The sequence below is a fragment of the Oncorhynchus clarkii genome, chromosome 19, assembly GCF_045791955.1.
Source record: "Oncorhynchus clarkii lewisi isolate Uvic-CL-2024 chromosome 19, UVic_Ocla_1.0, whole genome shotgun sequence".
Taxonomy (NCBI): Eukaryota; Metazoa; Chordata; class Actinopteri; order Salmoniformes; family Salmonidae; genus Oncorhynchus; species Oncorhynchus clarkii.
In genome coordinates this window covers 56,920,028-56,941,842 of record NC_092165.1, presented here as the reverse complement: position 1 = coordinate 56,941,842, position 21,815 = coordinate 56,920,028, and the positions used below count along the sequence as shown (strand labels likewise).

General features: G+C 41.6%; 2 protein-coding genes across 5 annotated transcripts; one reads left to right on the top strand and one right to left on the bottom strand.

Moving 5' to 3' along the window:
- Positions 1–4,710: 4,710 nt before the first annotated feature.
- Positions 4,711–9,395, top strand: LOC139375401 (MAPK/MAK/MRK overlapping kinase-like). Of its 3 annotated transcripts, XM_071117155.1 has the most exons (13): positions 4,914–5,182; positions 5,335–5,574; positions 5,777–5,891; positions 6,304–6,393; positions 6,494–6,564; positions 6,691–6,769; positions 6,927–6,975; positions 7,105–7,283; positions 7,464–7,565; positions 7,675–7,848; positions 7,985–8,108; positions 8,310–8,501; positions 9,074–9,395. In XM_071117155.1, exons 2-13 carry the CDS (start codon positions 5,568–5,570, stop codon positions 9,149–9,151), a joined length of 1,260 nt encoding a protein of 419 aa, XP_070973256.1. In that variant the 5' UTR covers positions 4,914–5,182; positions 5,335–5,567; the 3' UTR covers positions 9,152–9,395. The 3 variants fall into 3 exon arrangements, with proteins under 3 accessions (XP_070973255.1, XP_070973257.1, XP_070973256.1); XM_071117154.1 differs by lacking the exons at positions 4,914–5,182; positions 5,335–5,574 and adding an exon at positions 4,711–4,805; XM_071117156.1 differs by lacking the exon at positions 5,335–5,574 and having other exon boundaries at positions 4,818–5,135.
- Positions 9,396–10,664: 1,269 nt separating this feature from the next.
- Positions 10,665–21,647, bottom strand: LOC139375400 (WD repeat-containing protein 20-like). Of its 2 annotated transcripts, none has more exons than XM_071117152.1 (4): positions 21,351–21,647; positions 17,771–17,953; positions 16,086–17,378; positions 10,665–15,455 (listed from the first exon to the last, which is right to left on the bottom strand). In XM_071117152.1, the coding sequence occupies exons 1-4, from the start codon at positions 21,618–21,620 to the stop codon at positions 15,405–15,407; spliced, it is 1,797 nt and encodes a 598-aa protein (XP_070973253.1). In that variant the 5' UTR covers positions 21,621–21,647; the 3' UTR covers positions 10,665–15,404. The 2 variants fall into 2 exon arrangements, with proteins under 2 accessions (XP_070973253.1, XP_070973254.1); XM_071117153.1 differs by lacking the exon at positions 10,665–15,455 and having other exon boundaries at positions 16,092–16,464; positions 16,548–17,378; positions 21,351–21,599.
- Positions 21,648–21,815: the final 168 nt, after the last annotated feature.

The following is a 21,815-nucleotide window of genomic DNA, read 5'->3' as shown; positions in this document are numbered from 1 at the left end:
ATATTATCGGTCAATTGAAGGCATCAATTAAGTCAGCATCGTCTTATTAAGGGATGGGTTGACTCATTGTCTCTGGTTTTCCTTTGCGTCATGATTACTGTCCAGATGGGAAGAAATCCCATGACCAATTCATTCTATAGAGCCATTTATTATTTGGCTGCCAGCAGATTAGGTGCTGATACTTTAACATTGCCGTGGATGTTTCTAGATAAATCCATATCCTGAAACGAGCGATAAGAGGATGTGAAAGCCAGAGCTCGCTTTTCACACTCATGGATGGTTAGTGATAAGTGACTAAGCAGTCATTCATATGGCCAAGGTGCTTGCTTAAATATTCCAGACTGCCAGAATAAGACCGAGGCAAATGTGTGATTTACTACATATACAATGCCTTGCGAAAGTATTCGGCCCCCTTGAACTTTGCGACCTTTTGCCACATTTCAGGCTTCAAACAAAGATATAAAACTGTATTTTTTTTGTGAAGAATCAACAACAAGTGGGACACATTCATGAAGTGGAACGACATTTATTGGATATTTCAAACTTTTTTAACAAATCAAAAACTGAAAAATTGGGCGTGCAAAATTATTCAGCCCCTTTACTTTCAGTGCAGCAAACTCTCTCCAGAAGTTCAGTGAGGATCTCTGAATGATCCAATGTTGACCTAAATGACTAATGATGATAAATACAATCCACCTGTGTGTAATCAAGTCTCTGTATAAATGCACCTGCACTGTGATAGTCTCAGAGGTCCGTTAAAAGCGCAGAGAGCATCATGAAGAACAAGGAACACACCAGGCAGGTCCGAGATACTGTTGTGAAGACGTTTAAAGCCGGATTTGGATACAAAAAGATTTCCCAAGCTTTAAACATCCCAAGGAGCACTGTGCAAGCGATAATATTGAAATGGAAGGAGTATCAGACCACTGCAAATCTACCAAGACCTGGCCGTCCCTCTAAACTTTCAGCTCATACAAGGAGAAGACTGATCAGAGATGCAGCCAATAGGCCCATGATCACTCTGGATGAACTGCAGAGATCTACAGCTGAGGTGGGAGACTCTGTCCATAGGACAACAATCAGTATTTCAGTATATTGCACAAAACTGGCCTTTATGGAAGAGTGGCAAGAAGAAAGCCATTTCTTAAAGATATCCATAAAAAGTGTCGTTTAAAGTTTGCCACAAGCCACCTGGGAGACACACCAAACATGTGGAAGAAGGTGCTCTGGTCAGATGAAACCAAAATTGAACTTTTTGGCAACAATGCAAAACGTTATGTTTTTAAAGCAACACAGCTGAACACACCATCCCCACTGTCAAACATGGTGGTGGCAGCATCATGGTTTGGGCCTGCTTTTCTTCAGCAGGGACAGGGAAGATGGTTAAAATTGATGGGAAGATGGATGGAGCCAAATACAGGACCATTCTGGAAGAAACCCTGATAGAGTCTGCAAAAGACCTGAGACTGGGACGGAGATTTGTCTTCCAACAAGACAATGATCCAAAACATAAAGCAAAATCTACAATAGAATGGTTCAAAAATAAACATATCCAGGTGTTAGAATGGCCAAGTCAAAGTCCAGACCTGAATCCAATCGAGAATCTGTGGAAAGAACTGAAAACTGCTGTTCACAAATGCTCTCCATCCAACTTCACTGAGCTCGAGCTGTTTTGCAAGGAGGAATGGGAAAAAATTTCAGTCTCTCGATGTGCAAAACTGATAGACATACCCCAAGCGACTTACAGCTGTAATCGCAGCAAAAGGTGGCGCTACAAAGTATTAACTTAAGGGGGCTGAATAATTTTGCACGCCCAATTTTTCAGTTTTTGATTTGTTAAAAAAGTTTGAAATATCCAATAAATGTCGTTCCACTTCATGATTGTGTCCCACTTGTTGTTGATTCTTCACAAAAAAATACAGTTTTATATCTTTATGTTTGAAGCCTGAAATGTGGCAAAAGGTCGCAAAGTTCAAGGGGGCCGAATACTTTCGCAAGGCACTGTATATATACAGTTGAAGTCGGAAGTTTACATACAATTTAGCCAAATCCTTTTAAATCGGTTTTTCACAATTCCTGACATTTAATCCTAGTAAAATTCCCTGTTATAGGACAGTTAGGATCACCACTTTATTTTAATGTCAATGTCAGAATAAGAGTTGACTGATTTATTTCAGCTTTTATTTCTTTCATCACATTCCCAGTGGGTCAGAAGTTTACATACACTCAATTAGTATTTGGTAGTATTGCCCTTAAAATGGTTTAACTTGGGTCAAACGTTTCGGATAGCCTTCCACAGGCTTACCACAATAAATTGGGTGAATTTTGGCCCATTCCTCCTGACAGCTGGTGTAACTGAGTCAGGTTTGTAGGCCTCCTTGCTCACACACGCTTTTTCAGTTCTGCCCACAAATTATATATAGGATTGAGCTCAGGGCTTTGTGATGGCCACTCCAATACCTTGACTTTGTTGTCCTTAAGCCATTTTGCCACAACTTTGGAAGTATGATTGGGGTCATTGTTCATTTGGAAGACCCATTTGTGACCAAGCTTTAACTGATGTCTTGAGATGTTGCTTCAATATATAGAAACAGGACATGTTTGTCCTCTACACATAGAAGACAAATTGTGCAAGCTACTTTTATGTCTGTTATAGATTATGGGGATATTATCTACATGCATGCTACCGCATCAACACTTAAACCACTGGATGCTACTTATCATTGCGAACTTAGATTTATTACGGGTGTTAGCTACAGAACTCACCACTGTGTTTTATATCAAAATGTGGGTTGGACTTCGCTGTCCATGAGACGAGAACAACATGCTCTCGTGTTTGTCTATAAAGCACTTCTGAATAAACTACCTTCTACCTATCATCACTTCTCAACATTATAATTATAATTCCTAAAACCAGGTCCCAAACATGGATTACACTTGAGGCCCATGCGATTTCCACAGAGTTGGGTATGGCTGTCTTTTCCTGTTATGCTCCTTGCCTATGGAATAGCCTGCAGACTAAACTTAAATTTGAGACTCTTGTTGCCCATTTTAAACATTTATTGGAGAATTTTTATTTTTCTATTGCTTGTAACTGTTTCGGGTAATGCAAGGGGAATAACCTGTGTGTAAATGTAACAATCTGCTGCTGTATTTTTTGTGTTATCTGTGATGGTTTTGTCTTGTGTAGTTTCTTAATCATTGTACCTGAACTGTATGTGTAAACATGTATACGCAGGGCCCAGCTGTAAAAGAGACCTTGGTCTCAGTCTGTGTTCCTTGTTGAAATAAAGGTATGATAATCATATCCACATAATTTCTCTTCCTCATGATGGCATCCATTTTGTGAAGTGCACCAGTCCCCTCTGCAGCGAAGCACCCCACAACATGATGCTACCACCCCGTGCTTCACGGTTGGGATGGTGTTCTTTGGCTTGCAAGCCCCCCCCTTTTCCTCCAAACATAACTATGGTCATTATGGACAAACATTTTCATCAGACCAGAGGACATTTCTCCAAAAAGTACGATCTTTGTCCCCATGTGCAGTTGCAAACCGTAGTCTGGCTTTTTAATGGCGGTTTTGGAGCAGTGGCTTCTTCCTTGCCGAGTGGCCTTTCAGTGATGTCGATATAGGACTCGTTTTACTGTGGATATAGATACTTTTGTACCCGTTTCCTCCAGCATCTTCACAAAGTCCTTTGCTGTTGTTCTGAGATTGATTTGCACTTTTCGCACCAAAGTACGTTCATCTCTAGGAGACAGAATGTGTCTCCTTTCTGAGCGGAATGACGACTGCGTGGTCCCATGGTGTTTATACTTGCGTACTATTGTTTGTACAGGTGAACGTGATACCTTCAGGCGTTTGGAAATTGCTCCCAATGATGAACCAGATTTGTGGAGGTCTACACATTCTGGCTGATTTGGCTGATTTCTTTTGATTTTCCCAAGATGTTAAGCAGAGGCACTGAGTTTGAATGTAGACCTTGAAATACATCCACATCCACAATACCTCCAATTGACTCAAATTATATCAATTAGCCTATCAGAAGCTTCTAAAGCCATGACATCCTTTTCTGGAATTTTCCAAGCTGTTTAAAGGCACAGTCAACTTAGTGTATGTAAACTTCTGACCCACTGGAATTGTAATACAGTGAATTATAAGTGAAATAATCTGCCTGCAAACTATTGTTGGAAAGATCACTTGTGTCATGCACACAGTAGATGTCCTAACCATCTTGCCAAAACTATAGTTTGTTAACAAGAAATGTGTGGAGTGGTTGAAAAACGAGTTTTAATGACTCCAACCTAAGTATATGTAAACTTCCGACTTCAACTGTGTGTATATATATATATATATATATATATATATATATATATATATATATATATATATATATATATATATACTAAACAAAAATATAAAATAGGAATATAAACACAACATGTAACGTGTTGGTCCCATGTTTCATAAGCTGAAATAAAATAGCCCAGAATTAGCCCAAAAACGGATTAAAAGCATGATCATTACACAGGTGCACCTTGTGCTGGCGACAAAAGGCCACTAAAATTGTCCGTTTTGTCACACAATGCCACAGATGTCTTTAGTTTTGAGGGTGTGTGCAATTGTCATGCTGACTGCAGCAAGGTCCATCAGAGCTGTTGCCGGAGAATTGTATCTTTATTTTTATACCGTGAGCCACCTCTAACATTGTTTTAGAGAATTTGGCAGTATGTCCAACCGGCCTAATAACCACAGACCATGCCAGCCCAGGATCCACATCCGGCTTCTTCACCTGCGGGATCATGTGAGACCAGCCACGCAGACAGCTGTTGAAACCTAGGAGTATTTATGTCTGTAATAAAGCCCTTATGTGGGGAAAAACGTGTTCTGATTGGCTGTGCCTGACTCTCCGGTTGTTCGGGCCTAGCTCCCAACTGGGTAGGGCATATGCCCACCCAATTGTTGCAAATTGCGTTTATATTTTTGTTCTGCATAGATAGCCAGCCACTGTAACGCCTCAATCACATCGATTGTGTTTTTGCAATTTGTTACACCAGAAGTACATTAATTTCCAATGGAACGCTGCGTGTGCCTTGTACTATTGCGTTACAGAGGACGAATCTGTACGTTCTGTGTACGTTGGATTTATCTAACATATGCGTAGACGGTTTGACAAAGATGGTAGCAGAATGTTATTAATGTTGCACTTTTGTTGCACACATATCCAAATTGTGCCGCGTACCATTTCTTAAATTCACCGGCAATTTCGGTGTGATCGAGGCGTAACCATTGTAACGAGACAAATGTATTGTTTTCAATCATCCACCTTTTAGGTCAGAGAGTTGAGGGTGCGGTTTGCCTGGTTACCAGCTAACATGGCTACCTAGAGCAGCAAGGCGGTTTTTTTCTTCTCTCTCTCCAGCCTTTCAATCTTGGGGGAGCTATCTCGATCAGCCAACTAGCAATCTTTCCACAACACGGCTGTTCCATGAAATTATCGCAATGTTTTATTTAAATATAGGACTAGTATGGATAATCTACTTCTGTGCAGTGAACATTTTGAAGAATGGATAGTACGTTACTAGCTATCGTTAGCTAACCTTACATTGGCTAGGAAATATCGTGGCATGTTAAATTCTGTTCCAGGCAACTTTTCATATTCTCATATTTATACAGCTAACGTTAGATAGCTGCTAGCTAGAGCTGCATGTTTTAAAAAATATATATTACAAGAGTCACGTTAGCTACATGTCTAAACTCTGTTTTGTTATGCAGATTACAAGATAATCAACAAAATTGGAGAAGGGACATTTTCAGAAGTGGTGAAGGCTCAAAGCCTGAAAGATGGGAAATATTATGCGTGTAAAACGATGAAGCAGTCACTCAGCAGGTAACTAACTATCAGGTGTGCTGCCTTATAATTGTTCTGCCTGCTGTTTGCCTTGAGCTGCTCTACGTCCTCTGTGTGTATGGACCCTTGCCTTGAAACTTGAGCTAGCCTGCCTAACCCTGCCTATCCAACTGGAAGTCACTGTCAACATACCCTGACTGTGACCTTGCGAGGTTGAGTTCGGCTAGGGACAATGTTGCTTTTTAGAACAGATTTTTCTAAGCCTGTACATTAACGTTTATTAACCTGTATAGCTAACTACTCTTAACTCTCAATTTTGTGAATCGTCTTTGAAAATTAGTAATGGCATGATGATACATGTTCTCTACAATATAACACGTGTTGGTGGTTATCAGTCAGTTACAGAGTTAATAACAGGTTTCGCTACATGGTTTTATTGTTTGTTGCTCAGCCTGGAACAGGCCAACAACCTGCGAGAAGTCCAGGCCATGAAAAGACTGAACCCTCACCCAAACATCATTCAGCTGCATGAATTGATATTGTGAGTACAATGTTTGTCCCTGTCTTTTGAATTGTTTGTGTGAAGCCTCAACTGAACAATAACATGATCATTTTTGTCTGATTCATTCAATGTGTTACAGTGACAAAGAGTCAGGGACTCTGTCCTTGATATGTGAGCTGATGGAGATGAACATCTATGAGTTCATACGAGGTCAGACCCACAGTAAAACTGCTACTGTGAATGACATAAAACGTCTACCACAACTGTAACTACAGCACATCAAATTCTATTCCCCATTCAGTTATCTTGTGCATTCCTAACTTGTCTCACTTGCAGGGAGGCAGCAACCTTTGCCAGAAAGTAAAATAAGACACTACATGTACCAACTTTGCAAGTCACTCGATCATATGCATAGGTAAGAATGAAAATATGGAGACGGGATCTTGTCCGTGTATAAATACATTTCCTACAGACCTTTTCACTGGCACAGAGGTAGTTTTAAGGGTCTGTTTTTTGTTGTTGTTGCTTCCCCTAAAACTGAACAGTTGTACTGTGTTGTTATCTTGGTACAGCAACGGGATCTTTCACCGGGATGTTAAGCCAGAGAACATTCTAATCAAAGTAAGTAAACATTTTTATTTTTTTAAATTATGATGCTGAAAACCTTGCCTGCTGATTTGGTAAATCAGAACTGTTACTGTAACATTGTTTACCATATGTTGTCCATGACTTGGTTGGTTGCTTCCATAGCACGACGTGCTCAAACTTGGAGACTTTGGCTCGTGCAGGAGTTTGCACTCCAAACCTCCCCACACAGAGTACATCTCCACCCGCTGGTACAGAGCCCCAGAGTGCCTCCTCACAGACGGCTATTACTCACACAAGATGGACATGTGGAGTGTAGGATGTGTTTTCTACGAGATCATCAGGTACCTTTCATCTATCATCAAATCGGACACAGAACTGCTTATGTTCATTCTAGTAGGAGACTTTGGTTGTGGCCTTAGCGTTGTGTTCCTCTACGGCCGACGCCACAGACATTCGTGAACAGCTGCTGTTGTGTAAATAGCCTTGATGACATCACAGACGATCATGTTTGTGTATTTCAGTCTCAGCCCTCTGTTTCCTGGAAGCAACGAGTTGGATCAGGTGACCAAGATCCATGATGTTTTGGGTACACCTGACAACAGTCTCCTTCAAAAATTCCCTCAGTACGTTTGTTAGATACGCTTATCATGTAATGAAGACCAATGACTTACAGTATGTTCAGTGGAAACTATTGTCCTCAGTGACAGTGTTGTACATACATTTTTTTGACAGGTCTAGGGCGATGCGTTTTGACTTCCCTCTGCGGAAAGGCAGTGGAATATCTCAGCTCATCCCAAACTGTTCGGCACCCAGTCTGTCGTTGCTCTACCAGATGCTGACCTACAACCCAGAGGAGCGCATTGGCGCAAGAGCGGCGCTACAGCACATATTTTTTAGAGAGCTACGGTAAGCACACAAACTGTACTGTATAAAAACACAGACATACTGTGCTTTATAATTGTAGTATGTGTAGTGTGAGAGAAAGTATTTAATTTAATTCATATGGTAAATGCTATCTTCCCTCCTCCTGTCCTTGTCTCAGGCTGGCGGAGAGGAGAGCTGATAGTCTGCGCAGGGCCATTGTGACTGTAGAGGGAGGAGAGAGCAGTGGGACCCCCAACTCTGTGGATCACCTGCGGCGCATGGCCAGACAGGGCAGGAGGCAGGTAAGAGACAGACACATCTCCTAAAATGGTTGACCCTACATCACATTTTATGAGTAATCAACCACATTACAAAAGGTAGGATAAAATGTCTTTATATGCTACATACTGGGAAAATGACAAAACATTCCATAATTTGGATGTACTTTGCCCTACTATGATGGTAGGTCCCTTATGATGGAATAATATTATTCTGTTTTGCAGCACAACATAAAGCACGTTGCCGAGCCTCTGATCAGACGCAACGCCCCACATGTGGAATTACCAAAGCTCAATGTGGTAGTGCCTGCACCCCAGATTACCTACCCTGTTAGCACAGTGCCAGTTCTCACCATCACTCACCGTGGGTCCCTCCCAGCCATCACATCAAAAAAGTGCCACTCCCGGTTGGCTAAGGTAAACACACTGTATTACGGTGTACATTTTAGGACATCCCTATGGGAAAGGGGGATACGTAGTCAGTTGTACAACTGAAATGTGTCTTTTGCATTTAACCCAACCCCTCTGAATCAGAGTGATGCCTTAATCGACATCCACGTCTTCGGCGCCCGGGGAACAGTGGGTTAACTGTCTTGCTCAGGGGCAGAACGACCAATTTTAAAATAAAAATGTACTACCTTGTCAGCTCGGGGATTCGATCCAGCAACCTTTCGGTTACTGGCCCCAACGCTCTAATCACTAGTATGTCTACTCCCTTCGACAAAATGTCCTGTACAGACATGACTTTATTGCCCATCTTAAATAACATCTGAGGCTGTATGTGTGAAGAATCTCAGAGTAGGAGTGCTGGTCTAGGATCAGACCCCATCCGTCCATGTAATCTTATTCATTATGATCTAAAAAGCTACACACATCCTAGATCAGCATTCCTACTCTGAGACCCTTGATTTACAGCCTCAGGACTCAATAGAATAGCGTGTTGTTCATATATTTCTTTTAACCCCGTTTTTTTTCTCTTTACCCAACAGCCAAGGGATGAATCCCACTGCTCTGCTTTCAAGACCTACTACATGCCTCCTCTGGATAGGAAACCTGGTGGCTACTGAGAGCCCCAACTCTTAAGAACTGTTGGTGTTCAACACACCTGCTGTACATACTCTGATCTGATTTTTTAAAATTTGGTTATACATCGTTGAACAAAGCTACTTAGCTACTTCAAAGCCTGCTGCTTTCTTGTGAGCACTGCTAACATGGTGTTGGACAAAGGGATGTCCCATAGCAATAATTACCAGGGTTAATTTGTATAAGTCATCATTCTGGCAGATGAAATACAACATGATCCACAAAGTATATTTGACTCTGTCATCAGTGTTAGGCAAATGAGAAAATGCCTATTGACCGTTAATAACCATTTCCTAACTAGTTGTGTCATGTTCTTAGCGGTTGTTGATAAATTTGCTCAAAAGTGAGAAAATGACTACTCACATGCAAAGCAGAACTTCAAGGACGAGCTCTGATATACTGAATGTACAAAACATTAGGAACACCTGCTCTTTCCATGACAGACTGACAATGTGAATCCAGGTGAAAGCTATGATCCCTTGTTGATGTCACTTGTTAAATCCACTTCAATCAGTGTAGAGGAAGGGGAGGAGACAGGTTAAAGAAGGATTTTTAAGCCTTGAGACATGGATTGTGCCATTCAGTGGGTGAAGGGGCAAAACAAAATATTTAAGAGCAGGTGTTAGTTCATTGATTCAGCACAGTGCATTGAATCCCAGTGCTAGATCAAATCTGATTTTTGGAAATTCTCTTTTTTTTGCTCACAGAGCATATCTTCATGATAATCAAAATTGTAGATTTCCTAGACCACCTGCGACTTCCAAAGCAATAGTCAAGTACATGACAATTACAAAAGTAACCAACTCCATAAACGCTCAATGTTTTAGTATCGCCCCTGGGTCTGGAGGGCCGCAGGCACGTCATGTTTTTGATTTAACCAACCCGGAAGACCAGGTGGGTTGAATATATCACTAAACTGATCAATTACCTCAGTTGATCAGGTATGGTGCCTAGTTGGAACAAAATCCTTCTGTTCCATCAGAAACAGGGTTGCCTACCCCTGTACGACTGACTGCATTGCCATAAGAGTATAACAAACTATTGAGAAAAAGCAACATATTTTGTAAGTTCTGTGAATGTTTTGCCTTTTGTTCTATGACATATTACATAAGATTTTCCAATGCCGTGACAGACTGTTTAAGTCATTTGAGACGGAGGTATTATTGTACATATGCAATGACAAGGCATATACAGTGTACGTCCATACTTATCCCAGCACGTATTGTAAAACTAGAGAGCTGCAAAGTTTCTCTCTAGAAAGTGCAGCTCTTTCCTACACGGGTGGGGGTAGGGTACATTTTTACATACCTTCTATGTTTTACTAAATAAGTATTAAGCTATTTTACTGTTATATTGAACAAGCAAAGTGGAAGTGTGTTTCATGATGTGTATCTTATCTTTACAACCCACACGTAAAAACATTTCACCAAGCACTTATAAAAATCAATCTGCACAATAAAATGGACAAACAAAATCAGTAACAATACAAGTGTAATAGAATATATACCTTTTTAATGAAGAATAAAAAAATGTGTCAAATGTTAACCACAATCAAAAAAATATATTCACTTCACCATTCGTTCCTTCTGTGGTTAGTGTGGAGTCACTTAACTCCTTAAATAGGTGTCACACGGAACAAGGTCCTACTGTGGGTCTTTTGGGACACATAGAAAAGCATTGCTGATGGTAAGCAAAATATATATTTTCTTTATCATAGTCTAAGACTTCCTGAGCTTCATAATATTTGTGAAGTTGACAGCAGCTTTGTCTGACTTCTGCACATTGTGATTATTTTAAGCGTTTATTTTGAGCATTTAATACATTAATCTAGTATATCAAAATACATCTGGATGAATTTTGTACAGGAGAAAAGAAAACTGCATACTCAAGATTTTAATATAATTAATGTATATTTTTCTGCATTAGAAGTATACCCATTTCCTTAAATGATTAGAACTTACACTACAGTAATAATTTGCTATTACCCCGATCACTCACTGAATTCCAATAATACGATAGAGCAGGTTTAAATTTGAAATAATTACAATAAATGCTTAAAGGAAAACCCTACACAGGAAAAAATATTTTGGTATTTGTTTCATTAGTCCATTGTTGATATAGTCCGAAAATGTTTTGCATGTTAAGATATACAGTACCAGTCAAAAGTTTGGACACACCCACTCAATCCAGGGTTTTTCAGATTTTTTTTTACCATTTTCTACATTGTAGAATAATAGTGAAGACATCAAACTATGAAATAACACTTATGGAATCATGTAGTAACCAAAAAAAGGTTAAACAAATCAACATTTATTTGCGATTCTTCAAAGTAGCCACTTTGCCTTTGACAGCTTTGCACACTCTTGGCATTCTCTCAGCCAGCTTCATGAGGTAGTCACCTGGAATGCATTTCAATTAACAGGTGTGCCTTGTTAAAAGTTAATTTGTGGAATTTATTCCTTCTTAAGTTTGAGCCAATCAGTTGTGCTGTGACATGGTAGAGGTGGTATACAGAAGATAGCCCTATTTGGTAAAACACCAAGTCTATATTATGGCAAGAACAGCTCAAATAAGCAAAGATCAAACATTACATCATTACTTTAAAGACATAAAGTCTTACTTTAAGACATACAGAACATTTCAAGAACTTTGAACGTTTCTTCAAGTGCAGTCGCTAAAACAATCAAGCGCTATGATGAAACTGGCTCTCATGAGGACCGCCGCAGGAAAGGAAGACCCACAGTTACCTCTGCTGCAGAGGATAGGTTCATTAGAGTTCCCAGTTTTACTGTACCAGCCAAATAAATACTTCACGGAGTTCAAGTAACAGACATCAACATTAGGGAAAGGAGGATACCTAGTCAGTTGTAAAACAGAATGACTTCAACTGAAATGTGTCATCTGCATTTAACCCAAACCCTCTGAAATCAGAGAGGTGCGGGGGGCTGCCTTGAATTGGCATCCACGTTTTCTGCGCCTTCCTCAGGGGCAGAACGACAGATTTTTGTTTTTGGTCTACCATCTGCCACATTGATTTTTTACCTTGTCAGCTCTGGGATTTGGTTACTGGCCCAACGCTCTAACCACTAGGCTACCTGCCACCCCTTATTACATGAATCAGGCCTTCATGGTCAAATTGCGGCAAAGAAACCACTACTAAAGTACACCAATAAGAAGAAGAGACTTGCTTGGGCCAAGAAACACGAGTAATGGACATTAGACCAGTGGAAATTTGTCCTTTGGTCTGATGAGTCCATATTGGAGATTTTTGGTTTCAACCAAAACGCAGAGTAGGTGAACGGTCTCTGAATGTGTGGTTCCCACCGTGAAGCACGGAGGAGGTGGTGTGATGGTGCTTTGTGGGTGACACTGATTTATTTAGAATTCAAGGCACACTTAACCAGCATGGCTACCACAGCGATATGCCATCCCAGCTGGTTTGTGCTTAGTGGGACTATCATTTGTTTTTCAACAGGACAATGACCCAACACACCTCCAGACTGTGTAAGGGCTATTCGACCAGTAAGGAAGGTGATGGAGTGCTGCATCAGATGACCTTGCCTCCACAATAACCCGACCTCAAACCAACTGAGATGGTTTGGGATAAGTTGGACCGCAGAGTGAAGAAAAAGCAGCCAACAAGTGCTCAGCATGTGGGAACTCCTTCAAGACTGTTGGAAAAGCATTCCCGGTGAAGCTGGTTGAGAGAATGCCAAGCATGTGCAAAGCTCATCAAGGTAAAGGGTGGCTACTTTGAAGTATCTCGGATATATTTTGATTTGTTTAACACTTTAGTTACTATATGATTCCATGTGTGTTATGTAATCGTTTATGTCTTTACTATTATTCTACAATGAAGAAAATAGTAAAAATAAAGAAAAACCCTTGAATGAGTAGGTGTCTAAACCTTTGACTTGTACTGTATAACTTAAAAGTACAGAAATACAGCCGGTATATTTAATTTTGAAAGTTACACATCTTGAAAACTTGATTGCTGACATGCAAAACATTGGGACTATATCAACAACAAAAATACCAAAATATAGTTTTCGAGTGTTCCTTTACTAGATATAAAAGGTTTTTAATAATTTCCCTTCCTAACAGCTGTCAGAGTTATTGCACACCCAAAATGTAAAGCCATTTTCCTCTAATAAACTATACTGAACAAAAATAAAACGTAACATGCTACAATTTAAGGATTTTACTGAGTTACAGTTCATAGAAGGAAATCAGTCAATTGAAATACATCCATTAGGCCCTAAACTATGGATTTCACATGAGTGGATAGGGGCGCAGCCATGGGTGGGCATAGGCCCACCCACTTAGGAGCTAGGACAAGCCAATCAGAATACGTTTTCCCCAACAAAAGGGCTTTATTACAGACAGAAATACTTCTGAGAATCCCCCACCCTTCCTCAGATGATCCCACAGGTGAAGAAGCCGGATGTGGAGGTCCTGGGATGTTGTGATCACACATGGTCCGTGACCTACGGTTGTGAGGCCGGTTGGCTGTACTGCCAAATGCTCTAAAACCACGTTGGAGGCAGCTTATGGTAGAGAAATGAACATTACATTCTCTGGCAACAGCTCTGTTGGTCATTTCTGCATGCCAATCGCACACTCCTTCAAAACTTGAGACATCAGTGGCATTGTGTTGTGTGACAAATCTGCACATTTTAAAGTGGCCTTTTACTGTCCACAGTGCACCTGTGTAACGATCATGCTGTTAAATCAGCTTCTTGATATGCCACATCTGTCAGGTGGATGGATTATCTTGGTAAAGGAGAAATGCTCACTAACAGGGATTTAAACTAATAAGCGCACAAAATTTGAGAGAAATAAGCTTTTTCATGGAACATGGAACATGGAACATTTCTGGAATCTTTTATTTCAGCTCATTAAAAATGGGACCAACATGTTGCGTTACTCACCAGACATGTCACCCATTGAGCATGTTCGGGATGCTCTGGATCAACAGCGTGTTCCAGTTCCCGCCAATATCCAGCAACTTCGACACAGCCATTGAGGGGCAACATTCCACAGGCCACAATCGACAGCCTGATCAACTCTATGTGAAGGAGATGTGTCGCGCTGCATGAGGCAAATGATTGTCACACCAGACACCGACCGGTTTTCTGATCCACGCCCCTACTTCTTTTGTTTGTTGGCATCTGACCAACAGATGCATGTCTGTATTCCCAGTAATGTGAAATCCATAGATTAGGGCCTTATGAATTTATTTAAATTGACTGATTTCCTTATATGAACTGTAACACGTTAAAATAGTTGAAATCGTTTCATGTTGTATTTATATTTTTGTTTAGTATTGACCGAGCTACAGACGATCACAGGTTTCGGTGTGCCTCGTCTTCCATTCAGAAGACAGTCTGTCATCGTAGGTGTGGTTTTTGCAGTCACTGTAACAAAATCTGTGCAAAGTTCTCAATGGGGAGATTCTATAAAAATAAATAAAACACTTGTAAAGAATTTGGTTAGAGGTAAATCCTTGGATGCTAAAGGGTTAGTTCACTCAAATTTAATTTGTTAATCTTTTTTCTTACCTTCAATGCAGCCTATGAGCCAGGAGTGATTGCAAAAAAACCACACCTACGATGACTGAGACTGTCTTCTGAACGGAAGGCCAAGGCACACCGAAACCTGTGATGGTCTGTAGTTAGGTCAAGAAAATAGTTGGGACTCTAGCAACTTTAATAACTTTTGACAGTGCACATCTTCAAAATCATAAAGGCTAAACAAATTGATTTTTGTGTGCAGTTTTTAGACTATGGTTGGTGAGCAACTCATGGAACTCCATTACTTTACTGTAGCGGCTGGTGGCAGTCACTCCTGGTCCATGGACCACTTGCATAGGAATTATGAAAGTTGGGTGAACTCTCATTTTAAAACACAAGCATAATTTGATTGGTTTGCATCTAACTAAGCCAAGCTGAAAGTCCAGATGTGGGAGCGAAAAGAGAAAAAAACAAACAAAAAAAACACATTTTTTTTAAATCCAGAAAATACATTAGAATTACTGTCCAAAATATCTCCACACTCTTTCCATTTCTGTATTTGAATACTTCTACCATCTAGACCATGTGAATGATAACCAAAAAAATAAAGAGAGAATAGAAAAAGTAACAAGAGAAAGGAAAAAACTTGCAATGCATTGTGGGGTGAAGAGCAGCACCAGGCTCTGGTGTAATGCAGGTTTCTTAGCAGCAGAAATAGTGTTGGCTATATTATCGTTCCACTGGGAGAGACTGCTTGCTTTTGGGATGACAAACCCTGGAAAGGAAAACAAGGAGATTTGACATTGGGGAAAGTTTTCAAAGCATCAAATGAATCAACCCCCCCATCTTCCTTCTCCTACTTTCCTGCATTCAAATGGCCTTTGCACAGCAGTTAGTGAGTGCATGATGCAGTGAATATAATGCATTAACGTAGAAAGCTGAAAGAATCTGTGTAGTGGGTGAGCGTGCAGAGGTCTTGCTTGGTTATGCTGCGGTGCATTGTGGGATGGTAATGAGTCAAAATGGGTGTTTTCGAGCCGATGCACACAAACACCCTCGGTTGTGATCAATGTCTTCTTTCCACTGATAAGGAGGGCTGCCTAAGTGCACTTACTTATCCACCAGGTGACTTGATTGTACATAATACAAGTGTCTAACCATTATTCATATTTTGAAAATGTATGGGCTTTGCATGGGGTGGCAGATGAACACAAAACTTACACACATACAGACAGATTTGAGATGGGATCTCCTACACATGCAGTATGTCACAACACAACGCTGTCCAAAATGTTCACAAATATACAAAAGTTTTCAAAATGGATCCTTGCAGTGCCCAAACTAACCACAAAGAGAAATGCATGGGTATTATGCAGAACTTAAATTCTATTCAAAAAGAACTTACCACTTTTCCAGGCCTCGCCCATGTCCAAATAAATCCCTCCTGACAAGCTGTCACTATACAGTCCTCAAGAAATATTAAGACAGTCAGTCTCTCATGTGCTATCTTTTTACAGATAAGAGGCTCTAGTAGGGGTAGGTCTTCCATGCGGGGACAGAGCAGTGTCCCCAGAGTCTTTGCAGGGTCTGTTCTGGATTTGGTGAGCATGTTGAGCTTGTCACTGCTCTTGCTGTTAATGTGACCCATGCTGAGGTTCCGTTTGTGGTCGGTCTCCTGGTGCTGCTCTTTGCGATCGTGAAGGGAGAGTGTTGCAAACTTGCTGACACCCGAGGCGATGGCACTGCTCTTGTTGTTGGCAGTCATAGCTGGCGAGTGCGGTAAGCTGTTGGAGCGTGGCAGGGGAGAGGAGAGGGAGTTACTGGGGGTGTTGGCGCCGCTATCGTTCGTGCTAGGGTTATTACTCACATTGTTTACTATGTCACCAGCGACTTCACCTCCCGCCGGGGGGCTGGTAGCGTTCATCACATTGGTGTGTGTTCTTGTCCGGGAAAGTGGGAGGTGGGGGAAAAGTATATCTTCTGTGAGGTCCCACAAGCACAGCTGAGTGTCCTGGCCCACTGAGCCAAACCTGTACGTGGTGTGTACTGTCCGACTGTCTGTGGAGTTGCGTTTGGAGAGCCGGGACTGCGTACTGTTGGCCCGGTCGCGACCAAAGTGGAGGCCCTGGAAGTCCTCGTCGCTGCCATTGAACTCCATAGGGTCTGCATCCTCCACGCTGGTTGTGTAGTGGTCAAACGCCACCACGCTGACCCATGATTTGTGTCCGTGACCGCGCGCGATAACCCGGCAGTCCACAAACGACCACACGGTCACCAGATCATCCTCGCCCCCGGCGACAATGTACTTTCCGTCCGGACTCCAGCACATGCACAGCAGACCCCCAAAGTAGCTTTTCATGGTCCCGTGCAGCTCCACCGCGTCAAAGTTGAAGACCCGAAGGAAGCCGTCCTGGCTGACACACGCCAGAAACTTCCCGTCGGGTGAAAAGGCAAACTCGTTGAGCGCTCCCTCGCCCACCGTCCATCTGAGCAAAGGGTTGCGCGTGGATTTGCTCTTACACGTGTGCACCGAGTAGTTCTTGCCCTGTTTGAGCAACTGGTAGTGAGGCGCCGTGGTGCCGCACGTGTTTTCTACGTTGTACAAGTACATGTTTCCACTGGAATGAGCGACTAGGAACAACCTCTCTAAGCCGGGCACCCATTTTACACAAGTCACTCTGGATTTGTCTATTAGTCTCTGGGGAAAGCATTTCGGGAGAGAAAGGGAGGAGGGAGAGAAAGGGAGGAGGGAGAGAAAGGGAGGAGGGAGAGAAAGGGAGGAGGGAGAGAAAGGGAGGAGGGAGAGAAAAGGAGGAGGGAGAGAAAGGGAGGAGGGAGAGAAAGGGAGGAGGGAGAGAAAGGGAGGAGGAAAGGGAGGAGGGAGAGAAAAGGAGGAGGGAGAGAAGGAACAAAACATGTTAAAATGCACATGTAAGCAACAATGGCCTTCATTAAGTTATGTCAAAAAATGTACATTTGAAGTCAGTAACTAAACACCCTTTCTCTCTCTACCCCAATCTGTGGTGGTTTTGGCCAATCACAGCTTTATGTGGCTTTACATTTCATTTGGAGACTTTCATGACAACTTACTTCCTCATTGAAGAGCTTGCTGGTCTCCCTCTTGATGGGGTCGATGAGCTGCACTTGGCCTGCCGAGAAGCCCACCAGCAGGGAGACGCTGTCCGCCGTGGCTGTCAGGTGGTTGAAGTCATGACATGTGGGCTGTGTACCCTTGTATATCCTCTTGTCGATAGGCTTGCTCAAGTCAGCCGCCTGAAAGAAAAGAGTACAAAAAAAAAAACCCCAGTGAGATACGGTTACTGCCCTAATCTTTTCAGTTTTCGGCTCCTGGTCAAATCGCAGATCAAAGCATCAAGGGTGGCATGCAAAAGCAACGAAGCCAACTTGAGTAGAGTGCTCATGACGACACGGAATTCTTTGAACATGACAGCAAACACAAAAGGCCTTTTGAAGTGGTAACTAGGTCTATGACGCAGCCTTTGAAGTCAATAGTTTAATTGCATTACAGTACAATCAATTGTAATAATCAGAGGACATCAAAAAGACACCCGTAAAAAAATATCTTCCTGAAATAAAGGCCTAACATAACAATGTAGTGTCTCAGGGGGGGGGGTAGGGGGGCTTGATGCGGTGTTATGAACAATACTGACATAAAGAATCAGACAGCAGATCGGAAAGTTTTAGAGTGGAAAGTTTTCATGTGTCTCCAGACAGCTCAGCTGTTTTTGCATAGGCCTATTCCAACCATAGGCCCATATGGTATATTACAGTTAGGGAATGTCAGAAAGGTACACGCTTTAGCATTTAAAAAATATATTTTTACTTTATTTAACTAGGCAAGTCAGTTAAGAACAAATTCTTATTTACAATGAGGGCCTACCAAAAGGCCTCCTGCCGGGACGGGATTATTATTTTTTAAATAATAAAATATAGGACAAAACACATATCACGACAAGAGAGACAACACTACATAAAGAGAGACCTAAGACAACGACATAGCAAGGCAGCAACACATGACAACACAACATGGCAGCAGCACAAAACATGGTACAAACATTATTGGGCACAGACAACAGCACAAAGGGCAAAAAGGTAGAAACAACAATACATCACGTACGGTCTAGCCATACTCCCAAGTAGCCATACTCCCAAGTACTTGTATGAGGTGACTACTTCAAGCTCTAAACCCTCAGAGGTAGTAATCACACCAGTAGAGAGAGGGGCATTCTTCTTATCAAACCACAAGACCTTTGTTTTGGAGGTGTTCAAAACAAGGGTAGAGAAAGCTTTTTGGACACTAAGAAAGCTTTGTTGTAGAGCATTTAACACAAAATCCTGGGAGGGACCTGCTGAGTATAAGACTATCATCTGCACATAAATGGATGAGAAAGCTTTCTACTGCCTGAGCTATGTTGTTGAGGTAAATTGAGAAGAGCGTGGGGCCTAGGCCCAAGCCTTGGGGTACACCCTTGGTGATAGGCAGTGGCTGAGACAGCAGATGTTCTGACTTTATACACTGCACTCTTTGAGGGATCCTTGGCTTGGTTTACTAACTACCTCTCTCAGAGACACTAACACTCCTTAGCCGGCCCACAAGAATGGAATGGTCGCCTGTATCAAATTCAATAAAAATAGCAGCACAACATTGCTTAGAATCAAGGGCAATGATGACATCATTAAGGGACCTCGTGAAGCTAGAGGGAAAAATTGCGGTCCCAAAGTAAACGGCCTATTTCTCAGGAACAGATTCTAGAATATGCATATAATTGACAGATTGGGATAGAAAACACTAAAGTTTCCAAAACTGTCAAACTTTTGTCTGTGAGTTAAACAGAACTGATATTGCAGGCTAAAACCTGAGGAAAATCCAATCAGGAAGTGCCCCTGTTTTTGAAGTCTCAGTTCTTATGCATCTCTATTGCGCATTTAAAGGGATATCAACCATATTGCTTTTTCTGTGGCTTCCCTAAGGTGTCAGTCTTTAGACAGTGTTTCAGGCTTTTATTTAAAAAAATGAGCGTGAAGGATCACATTGCGTAAGTGGACAGGTGGGGGCTCTCAGAGTGAGTTGGTGCGCAATTAAGTAAGACGGCCATTGTTCCTCCCGCTGTTATGGAAAAAGCTACACACTCGGTTGATATATTATCGAATATATATTTAAAAAACTACCTGAGGAATGATTATAAAAAACTTTGACATGTTTATGTGGACATTATGGAGACTATTTGGAATTTCCGTCTGCGTTGTCGTGACCGCTCTTTCCTGTGGAATTCTGAATATAACGCAACAAACAAACGTCGGTATTTTGGGTATAGAAATAATCTTTATGGAACAAAAGGAACATTTGCTGTGTAACTGGGAGTCTCGTGAGTGAAAACATCCAAAGATCATCAAAGGTAAACGGTTAATTTGATTGCTTTTCTGATTTTCGTGACCAAGCTTCCTGATGCTAAGTGTACATAATGCTATGCAAGGCTATCGATAAATTTACAAACGCTTGGATTGCTTTCGCTGTAAAGCATAATTTCAAAATCTGAGATGACAGGGTGATTAACAAAAGGCTAAACTGTGTTTTCCTATATTGCACTTGTGATTTCATGAACATTTTCTAGTAATATTAATTGACTGTTGCGCTATGCTATTCAGCGTTGCTGATGACAATTATCCCGGATCCGGGTGGGGTGGTTCAAAGAGGTTTTAAGGGACATTTAAGGTTGCAGTGACACAATCCATAACCCGAGCGGAAACCAGATTGCATACCAGAGAGAATACTATAGACATCAAGAAAGCCAGTCAGTTGATTGTTGACAAGTTTTGATAAACAGGGCAAAATAGAATTGATGCACCTGTATAGTCTTTGTGAATATTGTAGAAGTTTAGATCTCTTTACACACTTGGAAGAAATTAAAAACTATAGATTTGGTCTACTATCTGCCACACTGAGGAAAATAGGATCAAGCACCTGTAGTCCTGCATTATCAACTTGTCATGTCCAAAAGTTCACAGCAACTCACTCACTAAGATGCCCCTCTGTCTGACTGAACTCCAGGAAGCACTTCCTGTCACCACACCGACACATCATTGGAAGTTAATGGAAATCTTGTATGCAGATTTAGATTCGGGTTATTGAACATCTTCATATGTATGTAAATGTCAAGTAATTGTGCAAATTAATTCACAACAACACCTTGTTCTTGATGCCACAACTGTTGTTTAAGCAGTCATGTAGCTAGCTTAACACCTTTAAAGGCTAGATTTCCTAGGTCACATCAGACAGGGCATCCGTGCACTGTAAGTCACCACCCAAGTGGAAGTACAAATAGAGGTCACTCTTGTGATGTCACGAGCATGCATTCACTGCCAATATTGGGATTCTAGCCAAATGTACACCATGTCCATGGTGCGTCGATAGATGTTACAACCTAACGGTGACTGTCAGATTAGAGTTAGCCAGTCTGCTAGCTGGCTCGCTGTGCATACCACAACACTTTTGGACGAGGAGGACTGTGCAGTGAGAACAGACTGGTGGTGCTATTAGGACACAGTGCTGTGCATTAGTCATAAACCATGAAAATTGGACAACACTGTGGTCATCAATTAAGACACATCAATTATAAGCAAGCTGACAAAATAATGTTTAGCTACCTACCTTTCTAACGCCTTTGTAGATGTAGAAGTACAGTTCCCGGCCCACATTAAAACATATTCTGTCGCCGTTACCAGACTGGTCATTGACGTTGACGAAGGAGACTTTGACGGGGTTTGAACCCTGGGAATTAAAAGGCACCCTGTTGGGGCGGCTATATTCGGAGTGAGTGAGGAGTTTATAGACGCCTTCCCGTGTATTGAACTGAGTTTTAATTTCGTTCAACTCCTTCCCTCCTCCCTCCGCCGCCATCTTTAAAATGAACAATAACATTCATCCTTCCTCGAGGACGGATCTTACGCATGGAGCATGCGCATCACCGTTCATGGGTAGCTTGGAGTCGACTCGCGCAAGTGAGTGTGACCTATTCAAATGGACAGGGGTTGAACAGATGAGAACCATTAAAACATGTTTTTTGTTCCAATTGAAGTTTAATACTGGCAAACTCACGTTTATCTCCTTGGTAAA

Bases quoted from the DNA above. Each gene is read 5' to 3' on its own strand.
- LOC139375401 (XM_071117154.1), top strand. From the start codon at position 4,760: ATGCCAGCCCAGGATCCACATCCGGCTTCTTCACCTGCGGGATCAT. The intron at 6,565-6,690 runs GTCAGACCCACA...TCTCACTTGCAG, and splicing joins CATCTATGAGTTCATACGAG to GGAGGCAGCAACCTTTGCCA. The intron at 6,976-7,104 runs GTAAGTAAACAT...TTGCTTCCATAG, and splicing joins CAGAGAACATTCTAATCAAA to CACGACGTGCTCAAACTTGG.
- LOC139375400 (XM_071117152.1), bottom strand. From the start codon at position 21,620: ATGTTATTGTTCATTTTAAAGATGGCGGCGGAGGGAGGAGGGAAGGAG. The intron at 17,954-21,350 runs GTAGGTAGCTAA...CTTTTCTTTCAG, and splicing joins TCTACAAAGGCGTTAGAAAG to GCGGCTGACTTGAGCAAGCC. The intron at 15,456-16,085 runs GTAAGTTCTTTT...TTTCCTTTCCAG, and splicing joins GGGCGAGGCCTGGAAAAGTG to GGTTTGTCATCCCAAAAGCA.